General features: G+C 36.2%; 1 protein-coding gene across 5 annotated transcripts in view; it reads left to right on the top strand.

Moving 5' to 3' along the window:
- Nucleotides 1-273: 273 nt before the first annotated feature.
- Nucleotides 274-20,680, top strand: part of LOC141577684 (ankyrin repeat domain-containing protein 26-like) — a 40,412-nt gene continuing 20,005 nt past the window's right edge. The window contains exons 1-14 of one of the 5 annotated variants that reach the window (XM_074363377.1): nt 274-318; nt 2,835-2,928; nt 4,653-4,734; nt 5,357-5,385; nt 5,575-5,647; nt 7,496-7,648; nt 9,246-9,316; nt 10,464-11,198; nt 13,265-13,419; nt 13,912-14,079; nt 16,439-16,472; nt 16,751-16,892; nt 19,048-19,258; nt 20,443-20,626. In XM_074363377.1, the coding sequence (XP_074219478.1) occupies nt 5,620-5,647; nt 7,496-7,648; nt 9,246-9,316; nt 10,464-11,198; nt 13,265-13,419; nt 13,912-14,079; nt 16,439-16,472; nt 16,751-16,892; nt 19,048-19,258; nt 20,443-20,626 (1,881 nt within the window). In that variant the 5' untranslated portion in view covers nt 274-318; nt 2,835-2,928; nt 4,653-4,734; nt 5,357-5,385; nt 5,575-5,619. Of the gene's footprint in view, nt 319-2,834; nt 2,929-4,652; nt 4,917-5,356; nt 5,386-5,574; nt 5,648-7,396; nt 7,649-9,245; nt 9,317-10,463; nt 11,199-13,264; nt 13,420-13,911; nt 14,080-16,438; nt 16,473-16,750; nt 16,893-19,047; nt 19,259-20,442; nt 20,627-20,680 lie in introns of all 5 variants that reach the window. The other 4 variants (XM_074363375.1, XM_074363376.1, XM_074363374.1 and 1 more) reach the window with 4 other exon arrangements.

The raw sequence follows: 20,680 nt of genomic DNA, 5'->3' as shown, positions 1-20,680 counted from the left end.
AAAGCTAGTATAAAAAACCTGAAGTGTGTAGATCCAAATATGATATCCATTTCTTCTTAAGTGTTTTTCTTTTGCCATCTTCCTTCATAAATATCCCAACTACGACCAAGTTTTCTTCCAGAAAATGCTTCAACCCTCTGAAATTCTTTTCTGCCACTTTATTGACATATTCATGAATCAAGATAGACTTATATATGTATTTAAACTTCCCAGTGGTATGTGTTCTCATTAATGTATCTGTGACTGCATTTTGTAGACTCAACATCAGCATTAAGATTCGAAGAAAAGGAAGATCTCAAATCACCCTGGGATTCTGAGGTGCTGCCTTCTACTATTATTTTCAAATATAAGAATTGTATGATGTTAAAACATAAATGGAGGGATGTTTTGACTTTGCTTTCTCACTTTTACATTTGCCCAGCAAAATTATTTCCTCATTTTAACCTACGCTTAGTAAAGTCATTCCGTGCTACATGTCATACCACTGCAGAGTGCACTTCTGTTAATTTTCCAGACTCACCTAATGGAACTGGTGTATGTAGTGCAAAAACCAAGGCTTAGAAGTCATAGGGAATCGGTTTGGGTTCTGAAGTTACATTTTCTAAAAACTAAAGAAAATAATTCTTGGTCAGCCTGTGACCAGATGTTTGTTTCTTTGTTATAAATGAATGTGTAAAACCCTTAGTGAGATTTAGAGAGAAACAGGTTGTACTAAAAAAAAAAAACACACACACACAAGAAAACTGTTTTTGTTTAACCACTTTGACCTTGAAAAGACAGTGCTTGTGACTTGAAAGTATTATTATATTTGGATTGTCAATTAGAGCTGCAACGAACATTTCAGGAGAAGCAGAATCATGGGGAATAGTAATAAGCATGTGGGGTTAAAATATCAGCAGTTTGGTTTAGTGATGTTTTACTGAGGACAGCCCATTTTGGGTAGGGAAAATAGCGTGCACTGAGTACCTTTATGGCGACCGGACTTGAAGCTAAGTACAGGGTAGTGGTGACCTATTCCAAGGTGATAGCCGTGGAAAGAGGTCAGAAGAGCCTGAACTCTTGGATCCCGGCAGCTCCTGCCTGGTGGCACAGCACTGTACTTGAAGTCAGGAGATGTGGTAGCATCCTGGTTCTGACCCACTGTGGGATCTTGGAAACACTTGTCTGACTTGTTTGAATGTCAGTGACCTCGTTCAAAAACATGATACTGATACCTACCTCTCAGGTTATGTGTCGTGAACAAAAATGTGGTAACAAGTGTGAAAACACATTGTCAACTGTAAAGGGTGCTATAGAAACGTAAGACAGAATGATCACAGTGGCCACTAGTGGCCTACTGAAGTGTTGAGGACACTTTTTTAAAATCTGAAGGATAATAAAATGGGGAAGTTAGAGCGGGCATGGGGAGTTCTCATTTGGGGTATGTTAAGTGTCAGCAAACTATTACCGGACATCTCCGATAGGTATGTAGTGCTTTGGTACTTGACGCCTTCTGGGGACTTTAGATGATTTGACCTTAAATAAACTCCTGTTCCTGAACACCGACTAGCACCAGGCAGCTAGACACTGAATGTAGCAGTTGAGGGGTTAGGCTGTAGTGGCAGGAACAGAAGAACAAGTAAACAGGAACCCTTTATCAGGGACAGTAAGTCCTTCACTTAAGGAACGTGGAGAGCGTTAGGTTAGACAACAGTGGGGGAGTTTGTAGTTAGGCCGGGGGTGGAGTAAGGGTGGAATTTAGGTAGTCCGAAAGGAGCTGAGTGTGACCAAAGCTGCCAGGTGACGGACAGGAAGGAGCCAGTCACACGAAGGTCCCGGGGAGGGATGTTCCGGACAGAGAGAACAGCGGGTCCCATCTGCTCATCACGGTGCTCCAGCATCTTCCTTGGAGTGGCCAGGAAGCAGCAAGTGTGTAACCGTCCTTAGAATCACTTTTACTATGGTTGTGTGTAGAGAAGAGAATGTGCGTGATAAGGGCCTGGCACAGGCGGTTGGTCACTAAACAGTGTTCTTACTCTTCCCTAAGTAAAGTAAAGCTTATGGTACTTTTTTGAAGAACTGCATAACTACATTTAAAATTTTTCTGCTGTTAATTTAAACATAAATGTTTTTCTTTCTACTTTGGTACTTTATTCAACTATTTTTCCTATCAATAAAAGTTTTATCAAATAATCGTTAGATTCTGCTAAGCCTTTGTTTACTGAAATGTAGCAGTTTCCACAGTGTTCTTTTAATACTCAACATGACAGACTCCAAGGCTTCTTTTCATGCCAAGTATGTTATTTTAATATTAAAAGCAATATCTGTCCTAAGAAACAGTTTAAATTTATAGCATGTATACTTATTAAAGAATATATTTAAATATGTATGTTTTTAATTTTATTTTTTATTGAAGTGTAGTCAGTTTATAAAGTTAGTTTCAAGTTTACTGCAAAGCAATTCAGTTATACACATAAAAATGTGTATTTTTTAAAATGTCCTCTTCTTTTGTCGAGGAATGCAGAATGGAATTAGGTATTTTGAAGTTAATTCTTTGTTGAAATCTGCACATAAGTCAGTATTTTGTCTATGAAAATATTTGCTCTGGCTTTCCATGCTCAGTTTACAGAGTCAGAAGCCAACTGAAGATAAAAGATAGACTTGATCTAGAGAGTCTATATGAAATTTTCTCTTTAAATGTTTGGGTTTCCAGGATATGCTTATTTTGTTTTTAAGTCTAATTGCTTTTAAAGTAGGAAATTTAAAAATAATAATAAGGTAGGAAACACAGGTATTTTCTTAGAAAGGGATAAGGGAATCTTTATGCAACTCATTATTAATATTAATTTTAACAGAGTACCTCCGAGATTCAGCTACGGAGCCATGTTGGTCATTTATCTGGAGCTGCAGGTCTAAGAGAAAAAAATACATTAAATGGACAAATAGAAAGTAAGCACTGTATTTTATAAAGAAGTCATTTGACAGAATGTTGATTTAAAACAAGGATTTGGATCTGTTCTCTCAACCAAAGAAAATCACCTGTTGAACGTATAGTGAGAAAAAAGAGGAGGAAAGGAAGTAAATTGTATATCTTATCGGGTGTCAGCAAGAGATTAAACTAGAATGCTGTTTAAGGAGCTCAGTTGTTAGCTTTCTTTCAAGATGCTCTGTGACCTGAGGACAGTCAGGAAATCAGGAGGAGGGAAGGAGGGAGCGAAGAATGAGAGAGGTAGAGAGGAGGGGAGTAAATGAAGGAAAAGGAGGGGGGGGGTCCCTGGCAGGAGGTGGTAATGAATGTAGAATAGTTCTTTAGAAGAAGGAAGAGGAGTGTTTGAAATGAGGTGGGTATGAAGTGAGCTGCTTCCATCACCAAAGCTTGTCCGGGAAGCTCAGCAGAATGTTCCACTCCCTCGTCCCCCGATCATTAGGAAGGCGGTGAGGACTGCGGTACCTGATCACGCAGAGCTGGGTGTGCCTGCCGTGGGTGAGCACAGGCGTGTGTGGTCAGCTGTCAGTGTCTGGACCTTCGTGTCATGCAGCGTGCTGCTGCCTTACAGGATGGTGTCTCATAGGCCAACAGAAGAGAGTGGGAAAGAGGAAGAGGGCAGGGTGCGTTCCGGGGAGGTCAGGGGCGCTGGAGCCTGGTAAAGAGTCCACTGGAAAGTCTGCAACTCCTGATGCAGCTTTCGGGGAAGTGTTACAGTGAGACGCGTGCGGCTGGATTTCAGAAGGATCAGTTAAGTCCGAGTGCTGCAGAAGCAGACTCGGTATAGACCAGAGTTGCTCACGTTTTACTCAGTCACCTGGGGACCCAGTGAAAAGTGCACATTCTGAGCAGTGGGTCTGCGTTTCTAACAAGCTCTCAGGTGATGCCCTTGTTGCTGGTCTTCAGATCACGCTCAAAGGGTAGACTTGTGTTTAAGGGAATCTAGAAGACGAGCCGCTGGGGAGTTAAAGACACAACAGCATCAAGGAAAAGCACAATTTTGTGTTTCTTTCTGAGCACGTTCATAGCCAGAGCGAGGCAAAGAGTTGAAGTAGAAATTAGAGATGTAAGCTACTGCTGCTAAGCAGAGAGGGAAAAGAAGTGGTGGGCATCATCTGTCCAAAGAATAGAGAAGGGGAAGAATTAATACCACAGATCTAGAGGTACCTTTGAAGAGGAAAGTGAAAGGAAGGAAGGAGGGAAAAAAGGCCGCAGGTAGGTGATTTTGGAATTGAGGGGAAACTTGAGAGAACTCCTTTTCGATGGCGTCAGTATATTTATAGAGAAGCAAGGTTAGATCATTGCCACTCCAGAGAATACTGGAATCAGGAGGCGGCCTAGAATTGGGGTAAACCACAGCTACTCCTCCTATCAGGCTTGAAAGATATATGTTGTATTGGTATTTGTTACTCAAGTGAGATTAATTTGAATATGAAGCATTGGCTGTGGTTTTTTTTTTTTTTTTCTTTACTGATACCTAATTTTTTGATAAGATAGTTGTTTCACAGAAATGCTTTTAAACATTAGCCTGATTTACCAAACCAATTTTGGAAATAATAGAAATTAATAGAATTCATTCCATAAATGCTAAAGTTGTTATTTTCAGTGAATACTACACAGGTTTTGAAATATAAAAGACTTTTAATGTCTAATAATTCTGTGGCAATGAATTTTTTTTGATCACCAGATTTCAATATTGAAAACTCAGTATACATTCTTTCTTGCATGAGTGGATCAAGAAACTTTGACGGCTAGAGGGTCCAAGAAATGTAGGCATACCAACAGCCCATGTGGGTATGGGAAAAAATGCTTATGAACGATTATTCTACAAGTGTGTATCCAAGCCGATCAATTCATAACACTTTCTCTGACGAGAAGTGAATTGCACATTCAAATGAACTGCCATCACAACTGTGGACTTCCTAAATCACAGGACGAATTGAAGAGCGTGGTAAATACTTGTAGTCTAATGGTGTCAGTCGCATGGAAGATGTGCTGTTGCGTTTTACCGTCAGCTTTCACATTTGTCTTCTTGGAGCCGTGACTTGCTCCTCTGATTAAAGATCGCTTTTCTCCTCCTCAGGCAGCATGTTCACACTGGTACATGTGCACGTTTCTAGTTTATAAAGTCATTTGAAACATAATCGTACTTTTGAGATCTTACCTGCATGTTTTGTTAAACCTATATTCCTGCTCTTTATTCAGTGTCTATAATGGATTTCTATTTCTGCCTTGTTGCTGTCCTAACTGCCCCTGAAAAACAAAACACCGAAACCTAACGTGTTCATTTCCAAAGCAAGCATGAGGATTGCGCTCAGTACTAACTGCATGACTGGATAGTTGGCTTTCATATTTACTTATAATTGATTATGTGTCCCTTTTGGCTTTTAGATTCTACTGAAAAGTATCCTCACCTGAAGGTAAAAACTTTTATACTTTTATCTTGAATTTTTTTTTTTTTTTAATGAGGGTACTGGGAATTTAGCCTAGGACCTCATGTACTGCTAAGCAGGCAGTCTGCCACTGAGCTAGACCCTCCCCCCTTGAATTATTACTACAGATTGTATCAAATGTACATTATTAATCGGTTTGTTTCAAAAACCATTCAGCCTGCAGTTGGAGTGAAAGATTCTGTTCCTAAAAAAACAGGAGCAATGAAGAATTTTCAAAGATTCAAATCAGGTAAATTTTGCAATACAAATTTAACTCTGAAATGAAGTACAGTGTTCTTCTTCCTAACTCCTTTTACTTTTTCAAATTTAATTGAAAGATGACATAAGTAAGGCAGATGTTATGATCGGTATCCATGTTTGAAAAATACATATAAGCATAAGAAATAGATTTTTTAAATATCAGCTTTGACTCGGATGTTTCTATTGATGTTGGGAGACACTAAAGTGCTCAGTTTGGAGTCCGTATACTTCTCGGGGATTCTGAGAGATTGATTATTTGGTTCTAAGATTTTTCCAGTTTTAAAATGCTTAATTGAATTCTGACCTTTACGTAGGGTAAAGCTTCACTTGCTAACATGTCAGTCATATTTCACTTTAATGATTTCATCTAGTGCTATCACATTGCTGATATTTATTTATTTCTGTACTTATTTATTAATGGAGGTCCTAGGGATTGAACCCAGAACCTTGTACATGCTAAGCATGTGCTCTACCACTGAGCTATTTCCCTAGCCCAAAGATCTTAAGCCAACTGAATGTTTTGATTAGGAGTGTGTGTGTGTGTGTGTGTGTTGTCTTTGATTATTAAAAATGATGGAAGTTATTAGTCCTACCTTAGTATTTGGTAGACGTGATCTTTTAAAACAATAATCCTAAAAGTTCTGGGGTGTAGGACATTTCTTTATAGTATTAAAAGTTATTGAGAATTCTGAAGAACTTTTAAGTGGGTTGTATCTATTGATGTTTAGTATATTAGAAAATAAAACTGAAAGATTTAAAAAACAAGCACACACAAGCATTCCATTAGCCATTAGAGCTATGATGTTATCATATGTCATGTATCTGGAAACCTCCACTGCACACTTAACGGAGAATGAGAATGAAAATAGCGTTCAGTATTATTGTGAAATTAGTTTTGACCTCCTGGACTCCCTAGATGGAGGGAACTTGGGGCTTCAGGGCTTGTCAGATGACACTTGAGAACTGCTGTTTTAAACAGGGCTCATGGATGTGAAATGATAAAGGGGCCCTTGTGATGAAGTGGGCTTTAAAGTTCACGTCTACATTTCTTGCCTTTTTTTCTTTAACTTGTCTCTAAAAGTTTACATCTAACAACTTAATTCTTTTAAGAAAAGGAAAATATTTTTGTTATATATTCCCTGCCTCGTGGCACTCTGTACTCTTTGGATCTAGTTTGTACCTAGACTTATCGTATTTTTATATGGAAAAAATTAGTCACTCAAGGCTATCCTTTCTTATATAAATTTATGATGTTTATCCAAGGCTTAAGGTAAGAATTCTGAAGATATTGGTACATTGGGGAAAGACTGTCTCATTGTAATTTAAGTAGTACCATTCAGTAAATTTTTCTTAAAGCCCATGTGTCTAGGACACAATACTGTCATGCATATTTAAAAGTCTAGTAAATGGCTGGTTAGACATACATTTTGTTAATGAAAAAATTCATATGTTGAAGAATCATAATTATTCATAAAGCTCTTATGGAATATAGACTGTTTTATAGAGAGTGATGAGTGAATCCAAATAAGTAATACTAGGAAATTAAAAGTAGGAAAAAGAGAGACAGTGGTTCCCTATGTGAACAGCAATGACATGTAAAGTACAACCAGCTGGGAAGGAGCAGTGTGTATGGGGGGAGAGGAGGATGTGGGGCTGCTGCTCTGGAAAGAGAATTTGTGTAAGTTAGTCAAGTTTGTATTGTTATTCACATTCTAATATGTGGAAACTTTGTTTTCAGATCATTCAGACTGGGATTCTAGTTTGAGCCTCAATAATGAGGCTGGTCAAAGAGCTGAGCATTTGAAAGTTAATAAATGTCCGTTGGTATCACAATCAGTGACCACAAACCAGTCAGCACCCACAGAACTGAGGCAGACGGCCCTACTAGATAAAGACCGGATGAATATTGAAGCCGTGTCTCTGTCAGGAAATGCAGCGCTCCGTGGCCTGTGTGAATCACAGCTGCCAGAGAACAGAAGCAGCCAAGAAGGTAATAAAGCAGCATAGAGAACTAGCCATAGTCTACCTGTGCGTGGCTTCACCATACTCTGACTTTGCAGAAATCACTTTGTGGCAGGATCGCCTTTGTGTTTACTCCTTTTATGCAACCTACAACCAGACAGTACCTTTTGGCATGACATTTACATTCATCCTCTGACCAAAGCAACATATTAAATAGCAAAGAGAATTAGGAGAAAGTAAGTTCATTCAGACTAGTATTTAGCACACTCCTGAGAGCGGGTAGGAGGATGATGTCCAGAGCTTTGTGACTAGTTGGGAAACCTAGGTGGACATCCAAAGATTCCCTTCTGAAAATATGGTTTCTTAGCTTTTTTATCTAGCTCTGAATTTTTAAGTGTTTGTTATAGCTATATTCAGTGTAACTGAAAAAGCACCTCTGCAACTAAATATCAAAATATTTCTGGTATATTCTCTGCCTTTCTGTATTTTAGAAGTGGCTTTCCCAGCGGTAGTGGCAGTCATTGGGAATTTGCTACACAGGACCTCCTTCTTAACTGTGTCCACGTAGTATATCAGCTTGTTTTATTATTTTTAATGGATTGACAGGGCGAAAAGGATATTGGTTTTTAAGGAGTGCTTTATCACTTAAAAATAATCTATGGAATATCAATTCTAATTCTCCTAGGATAGCCAGTCTGTTGATTAACCACATCTAATATGTGTTCTACTTTATATATCAATTAATTTAGTGCCTTAATGAGTGATATAATCAGAGCTGTAGTAGAAAGTCATACAATATTTTTTCTGCTCCTATAGTTTTTTCTTTTCTTTCCTTACCTGTAGAATTAATGTCGTATTTACAAAAGATTCTCAGTTATCTCCTATAGTAGTGACTACAAGCTATAAACTCGAAGTTTTTCTTATAAATACTGTTTATACAAAGATACTTTTAAGAGTTTGTCCTCGGCAGCAGAGGAGCAAAGAGGATAGACATGTAAAGAAATAGTTTACAGTTCAGCTGGTGAAGACACACTAGAAAAGTCTGTGAAGTACCAAGGTAGCTCCAAGGAAAGAGATCCCTGTGTCTCTGCAGAAAGACAGCTGCAATCAAGGAGGACTTCACAGAGCAGGCTGAGTCTTCAAAGAGGAAAAGGAACTTGTCAGAACAATAGAGGGAAACATTTCAGATTAAGGAAAGATAAAAGCATAAAAAGTAACAGTAATTTTGGAAACCATGAATAACATTGCTCTTGAAGCTTGGTATGTTGTTAAAAAGGTACTGTTAGGAGAATAGAGTCTATTGTGACTTTGTATATTTCTACTGTATTTTTAAATTTTGTTTTATTTCTCTTTGTTTTGTTCATGTCTGGTGAATCAATTTGTGAGTGAAACTTTGAGATGTTTGTATGCCTTTAATCTGGTAACATCTAGTATTTCCCAAATAGTTTGTTGAAGTTTTAGATAATTAGAAGTATTTCTTAAAGAAGTAAATATCCAGCTAAAGATTAAGCTTAATTTAAACTGTCAATTGATGAAATGTGTTTTATGTTTTTATAAAGATGATGCCTTTTATCTAGCTGTTCTAAGTAGTGAATTTTAACTAAGCGTATTCATTTTTTCATCAGACCTAGACTTAGAAAGGACTTCTGAGGAAGAGCAAGAAAGACGTGATGGAAGGGAAAATAACCACTCACAGGTATGTAAAAATGTAAATTTAAATTTCTTGTTTAATACTGTTTTCTATGCTTTAATAACACAGTTCAAGAGAAATTGCCTTTCAAACTAGACTTTTAGAGTCAATAAATAATTATTTAATATTTAGTTTTTAATAGCATTTTATCTAGTTACAAAACTTAAAGTATTGTTAGGATCTATAATAATTTATAGTTAAACTTTATCCTTGGAATTGAGGCAAAAAACCTTCCTGAATATTGTTTACTTCTTCCATTTTTATAACTTCCTCACATGATAAATGTGAAGGTGATATCAAATATTAAATCATGTGATTAAGCAGTTGAAATTGTAAATAATATAGCAGTGATGGCCACCGAGTTAGTTTCATGTAAGGAACAGTCATTCCCAGTGGTCCAAAATTTGCAGTTTCAAATTGCAAGTCATTAATGCCAAGATGAAATTTCTTCTGTCTTGTGATCTCTATGTAATCAATTTCAGAATCTACAATCAGGGAGAGAATAGGGGTCATAGAGTCAACCCAACTGCCTAGTAAGAGAATCAAACCTTCCAGGATTGGATCTTTGCTGTTAGGGAACAGACAAAAAGTTTCTAACTTATTTCATTTCAGGGTAGGAAATCAGTAAGTATTATTAACAATTCTTTTATTCACTCTCACTAGTGAATGTTAGAGTATAATATAACTCGGTGGATGCAGAGAATACATATTGAGATAAGTCACTATCATAGTATATCGTTTGCATTAAAATTCAGGAATTTGTTCCTCTTTCTGATTGATGTTAATTGATTTTGGCTCCTAATAATTTGCAGTTTGCCTTTTCTCCAGTTATTAGTCCTTTAAAAAAAAATCTTTACATGCACTGGAGGGGCTCACTATTTAAGGTACGAGAGGTGAAATATTTTTTAGTGAGGAAATCTTTGTAATGTTAAAAATCTAATCTCCTCTAATTCTTGGTAGATTTAACATGTGTGAATTGTTTAGTTCAAACAAACAGTGACAAAGTTAGGTTTCTGAGTTCCTGTTTTTCTCCTATTTCAAGGCTAAGGCAAGTTATGTTTTACTTCTTAGTTTGTGAGTAGCCAAACATAGATTGGTTTGTTAAATCTTAATTATTTTCTAATTTTTCTTTATCCATACTTGACTACTTAAGGATAAGTGTGTTTTACAGGCATGTACTGTGAAAGAAAAGAAATCTGAAGATCAAATCAAGCAGATTAATCTTTCACTTGTGCATCTGCAAAAAATGCCTAGAGAACCAGAAATGAATATGGAACATGACAGAAAGGACGTACCTGTATCTTCAAAACATTCTTGTGTGGAGAAGCATGAGGACATGTGGGTCAAACAAGGCAAATTGGACTGGAAAAATACTTCCGAATTTATCACAAAGAAGGCAAATCAGAAAATCAGTAAAATCCTTGAAAAATGCAAAATTATTTTTCATCGTAAGGGAGGGTCACTACGTGACAACTCTGAACTACATGGTGATTTAAAGGAACTACCTTCCAATGTGACAGATAATATATTTGATAGTGAGGAAAAAGATGCACCTGGAGCCTCTGTCTCTGTAGGATCCCAGGCATTCTCTGAACACAAAGAGCCCAGTCTTGAAAAAGTTTCTCCATCTTATTCCAAGTCTGAGTCAACAGAGTATGGTTGCCAGCCATCTTCAAAACTTTATTTAAATGAAAAGAAGTTAGATGAAAATGATAAGCCAGACACTGAACGCGTTAACAAAAATGAGAGTTTTTATAATGATAGAGAAAATGAAGTAAGGAACCGAGTTCCATTTAAAGTGAAAGAAGACCAAGAATTTGATACAAAAAGAAAACAAAAAAGGAACCAAAATACTCACTGGAAATCAGACATTGGCCGTGCACCTCAGGTAAGTGATCCTGAAAGCCTTTTTGGTTTGTGGCTTGCCTGCTCCAGTGAGATGAAACACACGATTCAAATAAAAAGTCATGATATGTCTGCTGTTTCAAATACTTACAAGAAAACCAAACCAATACAAGACCAGCTCCAGAAGCCATTGCTTGCAGATAACTGCAGTGCTAATAACTAAAATCATGGACCCTGAATTAGGAAATGTGAGTTCTTCTCCATCAAATGGTAACAGAACATCCAAAGTATATCTAAAAGATTTACACCAAGATATGCAAAGGTTTCAGAATGAGGTAGGCATGTTACAAGTAGAATTCCTGGCTTTGGAAAAAGAAAATTCAGCTTCAGAAAGAGGTAGAGGTTCCTTTGCTGCTACTCTGTTTTTTCTCTTTATCAATAATCTCTTCCATTCTGATCCACATTTGATCTGATTTTCCAATTATGAAAATAGCCTTTGTATAAAACGGGGTCATCTAAATATGTAATCGTGTAGAAACAGACTATTTCTGCCATCTAAATAACAGGAATTCAGGGAAGTATTTTCCTGGGTTTTGTTCTTTAATCAACCTAAGTCTCTGTGCCAGTCTTTCGTATGATGTGGGAAAGTAATTCAGCTGTGTGCCACGTGACCTGAGCCAGAATAAACGCGAGTGAAATGGCTTAGGAAATATAATAAGCTCAAGGGTTTTGTTTTTTTGTTTTTTTGTTTTAATCTATTGGCTTAAATGTAAGTTGCACTTCCATAGAATGGGAAGGAAGCAGTGACTGAGAGGGGATACAAGCACACACTCCCACTAAAGTGATCTGTGTATTGTGCTTTAGTGAGTGCGGGCTTATCTGTCTTAGTGATCACTGAACACTCAGAATTCCATCATGGCCACTTTGAGATATTCTTAAGAACAAATACATGTGCTCCCACATATTCTTGAATCACCACTTTCGGGTGTTTCTGTTGAGTCAGACACTTACATTGTATTATGTAATAAAATGTAGTAAGTTTTGACATGTATGATTTTATCATATAGGTAGTATGAACCCTCAGCAAAAAAAATTCAGTGTTTATCTCCAAAGGAGAAAACTTGAGTTTTGAGATGCACTGAATGATTTTTTTTTACTTCTAGTAATAGATTTTTTAAATGTGTGTGTTCTTTTGTGTGAGGTGCAAAGAGTGTTAAAGATAGAAATCTGAAGGTGTTCTCCTTTAATAGAAAAGGGAGATGAGCAACTTTGCCAAAGTCACACTTTTAACTTATCTGATCAATTTGATGAATTTATTTGGTAGCTTATTAGATTCAGTGTTACAGAATTGTATCATCTCTTTTGACACCGTAAAATGCTGGGGAATACTGCTTTAGGGAGTTTGGACAAATCACTTAACCTTTCTTGGTTGTGTTCCCGTTTTCAGTAAACAGTGGGGCTAAAGTAGATCATTCATTACTCCTATGCCATCGAGCTATAAAATGGTCATGGTTATTGAATGTGAAATTGGGAAGCATTATTCCTTTTGCAGAATTCCACACTTACTGGCAATTCATCAGTTTCACTCCGCTCCTTTCAGTAAACTTGGGTTTATATATTTTATTAAACACCACTTTTTTGATACCCCAGGATCCAAATGAAACAAGAATTATAAAAAGTAGTGGGGAAAGGATAGCTTTAGCACAGAAAGAAGAATGTTTCCTTTCTGTTACTGAAGCACCAAGCTGTGACATCTTCTAAATCTGGCTGTTTAATACAAAATCTAGGTGGTAAAGACAGGAGAGGACAAATTTTATGCCTTTGTCTTTTTATTTCTTTGTCTCTGCCATTCACATGGGGAAGAGTGGATGTAAGAGCACAACACTCAGAAAGTCCTTTTTGAAATTTTAGAAATTCTGTTTCTTTTCCTCAAAGAGAAAGAAGCAGAATTTACAAACATTTCAATGACTTGAAATGATAAAATTAAAATAAGCACAAAAATATTTTTATCATTGAAATCAGGGCAAACTGAGTCAAGTGATAAAATGAATAAGAGTCTTTATAATGAATGAAGTGATAGTTACCCTTTGTATCAAACTTTCACTAAAGGTTGAAGTAGAAGAGAACAGGAACAAAAGTAGTGAACTGAAAGGATCAGAAACCATGTGTGATGGCAGTTATTACAAAGGATTAACTCAGCAGAGGAAAAGGGGAAAAACTGATGACCAGCAGTTTCCTGCTCTGCAGAAAGGAAATTCTGATAGGTAAGCCTAAATCAGTATTCAACAGTAGGTAAGTATTCTTTTCCTAGATACTGTTCACAATTTCTTCCCAGACTCATCTCTCTACTTGCTTCCATGTATTTTGTACTCTTCCTTCCAGGTTCCCAGGACACACCTAGATGCCATGTGCCTAATCTTTGTGCTCACATTCTAATCTCTTAAGTAGAATAATTTCCTCCTGTCTCTTTTGTTCATGACCTCCTGTTTATTTTCCCTCTTCTTAAAAGCCTTCCTTATGCTCACTTTAGCTGCTACATGTCAGCTCTTGCGTATCACATTGTATCATAATTGTGTATCTGTCTTTGAAGCAAGAATTTGTGTTTCCTTGCATATGGTTGGCACTTGATAACCATTTTGTGAATTAATAAATGATTGAAGATAGGTAAGAGTTGGAATTTTACAAAAATTGTTGTTTTTTGATTTATCAGTAGAATTAGTTTTTAAAAATTGACTTTTTTATGGATTGTTTTACAGTAGCTGTCCTGGCTTGTGTATGACGGAAGTAAAGAATAAAAGTGGAAAACGGACATTAAAAGCATCTGTGACTTCACGTGTATTTGCGAAGACTGCCTCACTGGCTGGTGGTCTCCTACACGTGAATGACAACAGCAGTTTAAGTGAAGGAGATCAAGATTGTGGCAGGTAAAATCTACAAATTCTTTATTTCTAGGTGAAGACGTATTAGCAGTGATTACCTTCTCTGGAAATAGAACAGCAGCATATAGTGCAAAGGCCAAGGCAAGAGGATTCTCAACTGTGTCGGAGGAACTCTGCCGAAAGGCTAAGATGAGAACAAGTGCCTTTGACTGAAAGTAGTTTCAATAATACGTCCCCAAGGAAGCCGGGCTGCAGTGAGTCAGTGTGAACAGCCCCTCAGAGGACATTTCTTGGGAAGGCAGGAGAGGACTAGGCGATAACTGAAGGGGAACATGGGGCTCGTGGGGGTTCCCTTTCTTTTTTTAATGATGACATGGTAGTTTGTAGACCATGTCTGTATGCTGTTGGATGTGATTCCATAGAAGACATGTTTTTCAATTTCATCTTGTTTGCATTTCTGGTATTAGAAAGTGTATTGATTGTACTGTGTTATCTTTAAAATATTGTAGTAAGCTTCTATTCGTGTATAGTTTTGTTGTAAGGTCTTACTCATTAGTTCTGAAGCGTAATATTCTTACACAATTGAATATTCAGATAATGACTTTAAAGTTACACCATTGTCCATAGATTTTTAAAAATTGTATACTCATAATAATTATACAAACACTTAGGCCATACTGAATAGGGTTTAATCATTCCTTGATGATTCTAGATTTTATAGTGTCCTTGACAGTATCATCATGAGTGGCTGTGGTTTTGTATGCTATTGTAAAATACCAGATTATATTAACTTAATATTTGTTTAGATTCTAGGAAGAACGGGAAGGTTTTGTTTATATACAATAGAATAATAAACTATTAACAATCTATCACAAATGATTACTTTTGGATTACTAAGTTCTAAATTAAAAAAGCCATCATGCTCCATAAGGACATGTCAAATGCATGAACAAACAGCTGAATGGATAATGAATGCCTGCTGATTAATGTCTTTAGCAAAAGCAAATCTTTATTAAAAGTAGATTTCCAGTATTGCCTAGGTCTAAAGTCTTTTTATTTTTAAAAAATTGGTGTTATGATTCAGAAATTATTATTTTAACATTTTTTATTGAGTCATAGTCGTTTTGCAATGTTGTGTCAAATTCCAGTGTAGAGCACATTTTTTCAGTTATACATGAACATACATACATTCATTGTCACATTTTTTTTGCTGTGAGCTACCATAAGATCTTATATATATTTCCCTGTGCTATACAGTATAATCTTGTTTATCTATTCTACATTTTGAAATCCCAGTCTGTCCCTTCCCACCCTCTGCCCCCTTGGCAACCACAAGTTTGTATTCTGTGTCTGTAAGTCTGTTTCTGTTTTGTATTTGTTTTGTTTTGTTTTTGTTTTTAGATTCCACATATGAGTGATCTCATATGTTTTTTTTTTCTTTCTCTTTCTGGCTTACTTCACTTAGAATGACATCCTCCAAGAGCATCCATGTTGCTACAAATGGCGTTATGTTGTCGGTTTTTATGGCTGAATAGTATTCCATTGCATAAATATACCACATCTTCTTTATCCAGTCCTCTGTTGATGAACATTTAGGCTGTCTCCATGTCTTGGCTATTGTAAATAGTGCTGCTATGAACATTGGGGTGAAGGTGTCATTTTGAAGTAGGGTTCCTTCTGGACATATGCCCCAGAAATTATTATTTATAATTATACCTAGATATAGAATAATAATAGAGATTCATTTACTCCATTAGTTAAAAATACTTAAATATTACTTTCTTTGCATACTGTGAAGTGCAAGTATTGAAGCCAGATTGCCTGGGTTGGAATTCTGGGCAGACATAGGGGCTTCGACAAATGACTTAGCCTTTCTGTGCCTCATTTTCTTCCTGGGTAAAGTACCTAATATATTACCTACCTCCCAGGATTGTTGTGAGGATTAAAATGTCTTTAAGACACATAAAGTGCTGATAATAATGCACAGCAGTTGCACACTAAGTCCTCAAAAAAGCTAATACCATGATTATTAGAAAAGGGTTTCTTTCATATAAGGACTTAAGTAATACTTTCCAAATGGGTTTTATTGTCATAAAAGCCAGTTTTTATTGAAAAAGACAACAACAATAAAATCCTGGTATAATTTTTCCTATCAAATAATACAAGTAATGTTATGTTCTTCCTTTTCCTTTGCTTGTCCTCTTGATCTAAATTTAATACTTTGTTAATAATATAATTGATATACTTCCTTTGTCCTTTAATGTTACTGTTTCATTTAATCCCTTTTATTGAAAATTAATTATCAATGCAAAGATTTTTATATAAAAAATAATAGATGTACATATTTCTTGTATTTTCAATATTTAGTATTTGGCTTAAATGAATTGCTTTTTTCTTTTTTCAGGTCTTCAAAGAAAACATCTACTAAAAAGGACCAGGTATAGTAAAATATTAATTATAAGAGTATTTTCCTGTAGTAAAAAATTTTATAAAAGATAGAGTGGAAAAACAGAAAATCCTCCTTTGTTGTAGAGACATTTACTTAAAAATAATTTAGAAACACTATAGATTAAGTTAGCCTTTTGACGAAAATCAGTTCTTTCGAGAAGTGTCTGTTTTTGCTCTCATAAAAAGCTGGATATCTATCACCTCTGTACACTGAGCATATTTTATAACTATGTTGGAGACACTGTGAAATAGCATTATTTATTTGTAGGTCAAAGAGCAGATTAATTCTGTGGATGGCCTCGATGACTTAACTCTGTCACCAGAAACAGCTTCCAAGGATTGCGAGTCGCTTTTCCCTAATTATAAGAATACCCTGAGGCTAATCGAACAACTTGGTCCGGAGAGTAAAGGTAGGACCCCCTTATGACTACACAGCCTTTGTAAGTATCTCGTGGTAACGTGTGCACACCTAGTACTGCCCAGGGAGCACGGCTACGTTACAGTCTGCTGCGTCTCAGAAACCTGCTTTGTGTCAAAGCAGAAGCAGACGTGTTGTGCGCTGCCAGCCAGGGGCTGTGACCATTCCCACTCCCTGTGCTTTCTGTTGACTCTGCTGCTCCTACGCCTTCACCCAAGGTCAGGGTATCACTACTTCCCTCCTAGAACGCTGAAATCACCTCAGGACTTTCTTCTCTTCCATTCCGCCTCCTGGAACCTTGGTCTACACCGCAACCATGATTACTAGACAGTTTTTAAAATTCAGGTCTTTGTTACCTCCTTGCCTAAAATCCAGCTCCTGCCACTCGTAGCTCCATGGTTAAAGGCCACAGTCCTCTGGCTTCATCTTGTTTCCTTTTATTACCCTTCTTTCCACATGAATTTTAGAATCAGCTTGTCAATGTAAAAAAAAAAAAACTCTGCTAGTGTCCTGGAAATGAGATGTAGATTATGTTGAATCTGTAGATTAATTTGGGGAGAATTGACTTCTTAACAATATGGAATTTTTAACCCCGAACAAAGTTTATTTCTCCATTTACATAGGTGTTCCTTGATTTTCTCACTAATATTTTAGAGTTTTTAGTGTCTGGGTCTTTCCGTCTTTTATGAGTTTACCTGTATTTCTTATTTTTCAGTGTGGTTATAAGTAGTATATTTTTATTTATTTGTTTGTTTTAAAATAATGTATTTTAAATTTTAGTTTCTGATGATAGAAATACAGTTGATTTCTGTATACTGACTCTGTGCCCTCCAACCTGACTGAACACATTTGTTAGTTCTAGTATCCTTTTTATGGATTCTCTCAGATTTTCTATGTAACCAAAGGTGGTCAAGATTTTTCTTCTTTAAACTACTGTCTTACTAAAGATAGTTCACATTTAAGACTTGCAGCCAGTAAATACATTCTCTGTTACAGCTTAGTCAGCTCTGTCACCATTACAACAAGAGTAGCCATAGACAATACACAAGTTAATGGATGTGGCTGTATTTCAGTAAAAGTTTATTTACCAAAGCAAGCAACCCAGCCCACAGGTTGGAGTTAGCTGACTCGCACCATGTAGTCATATTCCCCGCTGATTAGCAGACACTTTTACCTCTTCATTTCCCATCCAGATGCCTTTTGCTTCTTTATTTTGCCTGATTGCACTGGCTCCAGTACAGTGCTGATTAGAAGGAGTAAGAGAAGCCACTCCTGTCCGGTTCCTCACCTTCTGGGAAAAACATTCCGTTTCTCACCATTGCGTATGGTGCCAGCTGTAGGCTTAGCACAGATCTTTGTCATAGTGAAGACGTTCTCTTGGTTCCTACTTTGCTGGAAGTTTTTATCAGGAATACATGTGGAGGTTTGGCAAGTGCCTCTTTTTATCCACTGACATGATCATATGGTTTCATTTTTAGTTTGTTAATATGATGAATAACATTGATTTTTACATGTTAAAACAGCCCTGCATTCTTGGGATACACCCCACTTGGTCACGATGAATTATCCTGTATTGTTGGATTTAATTTGCAAATGTTTTGTTTAGAATTTTTACCTCCATTTTCATGACATTAGTTTTCTTTCTTGTAATATCTTTGTCTGGTTTTGGATTCAGGGTAATGTCAGTTTTATAGAATGAGGACATATTTCTTCCTCTTCATTTTTTGAGGATTTGTGTAGAATTGGTATTAAATTTTCCTAAAGTATTTGGTAGAATTCACCAGTGTAACCATTGGGACTGGAATTTTCTTTGTCGTAAGGTCTTTAAATAGGACTTTTGTTTTGGTTTTTAAGATGTAGGGGTTTTTGGCTTATTTGTTCTTTCTTAATTGAGCTTTTGTAATTCCTCTCTTTCAAGGAATTTTACCCACTTCATCTGAATTGTCAAATTTATTTGCATAATGTTCATAATATTACTTTGTCATTCTTTTAATATCTGCAGAGCTTAGAAGAATGTCTTCCACATTATAGATGCTCAATATCCATTTGTTCAATGTATGGATGAATGAATGTGAAAATGCATGGTCTTTTATACACAAAAATTATTCATGTATTTTGTTTCTATTTTTGTTTTCTTCCTAATGCAGATTCTGATAGGTTATTGAAAATTCAGGATCCAGTTGATTCATTCAGATCAACAGAACGTAAAGAATCTGACTGCACAGAACTTAGAGGAAAACTTAAAGAAATGGAAAAGAAGGTGAACTGGCTACACACAGAGCTGCTGAAAACAAGAGAAGCAAAATCACAGTTAAAACTTCAAAATGTGGAGTGGGAACGAGAGCTCTGCCGCATGAGGTACTGAATTTCTTGGTTTTAAAGAAATATTTGAACTCTTTATATTTACTTTAATACTGTAGGTATGTAGGAGAAGTCTTATAATTGCTAACTTCCCTTTTGGGATTTTACAGGGGAGAAAATTTCATTAATATTGTGGAATATGAGACTCTTGGAAATAAGGCAATATATATATATATGTATCTCCTCATTCTATATTTCTTTAAAAAAAAATCTTTGATCCTTATCTCTCAATTGTCCTCCAGAAAGTTTATATTACTTTACATTCCCACTTGCAGAATTATGAAATGACCATTTTTCTCAAGGCAGAAACTTTAAAAAAAATTTATGCAGTTTGATTCTTAACATATGAATGGATGGACTGAAAAATAAAGTGGAAAGTGATTACTGGTTAGTTTATTCAGCATCGCTCTCATACAGAGATAAGATTAGTTCAAAGGTCTATGCTGAAAGCACGGATTACTCTTTATTTTTTAATCACTTACTATGGATCCTGCCTTGTACCAAAAGGGATTTAAAAATGATTTACTAAATAAATAATGTTCAACAAGGTAAGTTCAAAGTGTTGCAAAAGAAGAAACAAAGTGTAGGGAATCAGGGAGTAGGCTCCCCAGCCTCGCCTTGGATTATGCTAATTAGTGGGTCTGTGCTCTGGGAAAGATGCCTGTGGATGTCACCTTCCGCTGGAGGTCATGTAGGAGTCCCTGTAATACTTCAGGAAGTTGAAATTTTCTCTCTCATGAACTTGCAAACTTGTTTCTAAATAGCAGCTTCTCTTTTAAGTAGTAACTCAATTCTCTGTCCCAATGAAGGAGTAATTTATGACTATGTGGGGAAAAAAGGGTAATTTTCAATTCAAACCTTACTGAATAATTGCAAAATTTCTTTCCTACACTATTGACCAGAGTTACTCTTGACTGAAACTCAGTAGCATTGTCTTTTCATTGCTACTTTTCAAATTTGTGTGTGTGTGTGTGTGTGTGTGTGTTCGCGTGTGTGTATAGATCTATCTTTATGAAGAGATTGAAGTGAGGAATTTAAAATATGAGACTTAGAAATGAAAAAAAATTGAGACCATAGAAACTCCATTAGGGTAATAAATCAGCATGTGAAGAACCAGATCATAAAATGAACTTTTTATTTTCTAACAAAATAAATTTTAAGGTAAGCATATTTCACTGCAGATTCGCATTAGAACAAGAAACAAAGAAGAAGAAAAATGCTTATATATTATATGAAAAATCTAAGGATGACTTAAAAAGAAAAGAGAAACAATACAATGAGCAAGTTTCCATGAACCAACAACTTGAAATCACTGCCCGAGCACTAGAATGCAAACTGAAGAGCATAAGGAATAAACCAAATCAGGTAAATTAGTCTTAATGTGAAAATTTCATACCTCTAACACTGTTTCATCAATAT

This window comes from Camelus bactrianus, chromosome 5 (genome assembly GCF_048773025.1).
Source record: "Camelus bactrianus isolate YW-2024 breed Bactrian camel chromosome 5, ASM4877302v1, whole genome shotgun sequence".
In the NCBI taxonomy this organism is placed as follows: Eukaryota; Metazoa; Chordata; class Mammalia; order Artiodactyla; family Camelidae; genus Camelus; species Camelus bactrianus.
Note: the sequence above shows the minus strand (reverse complement) of the source record. Positions and strands in the feature narration are given on the sequence as shown.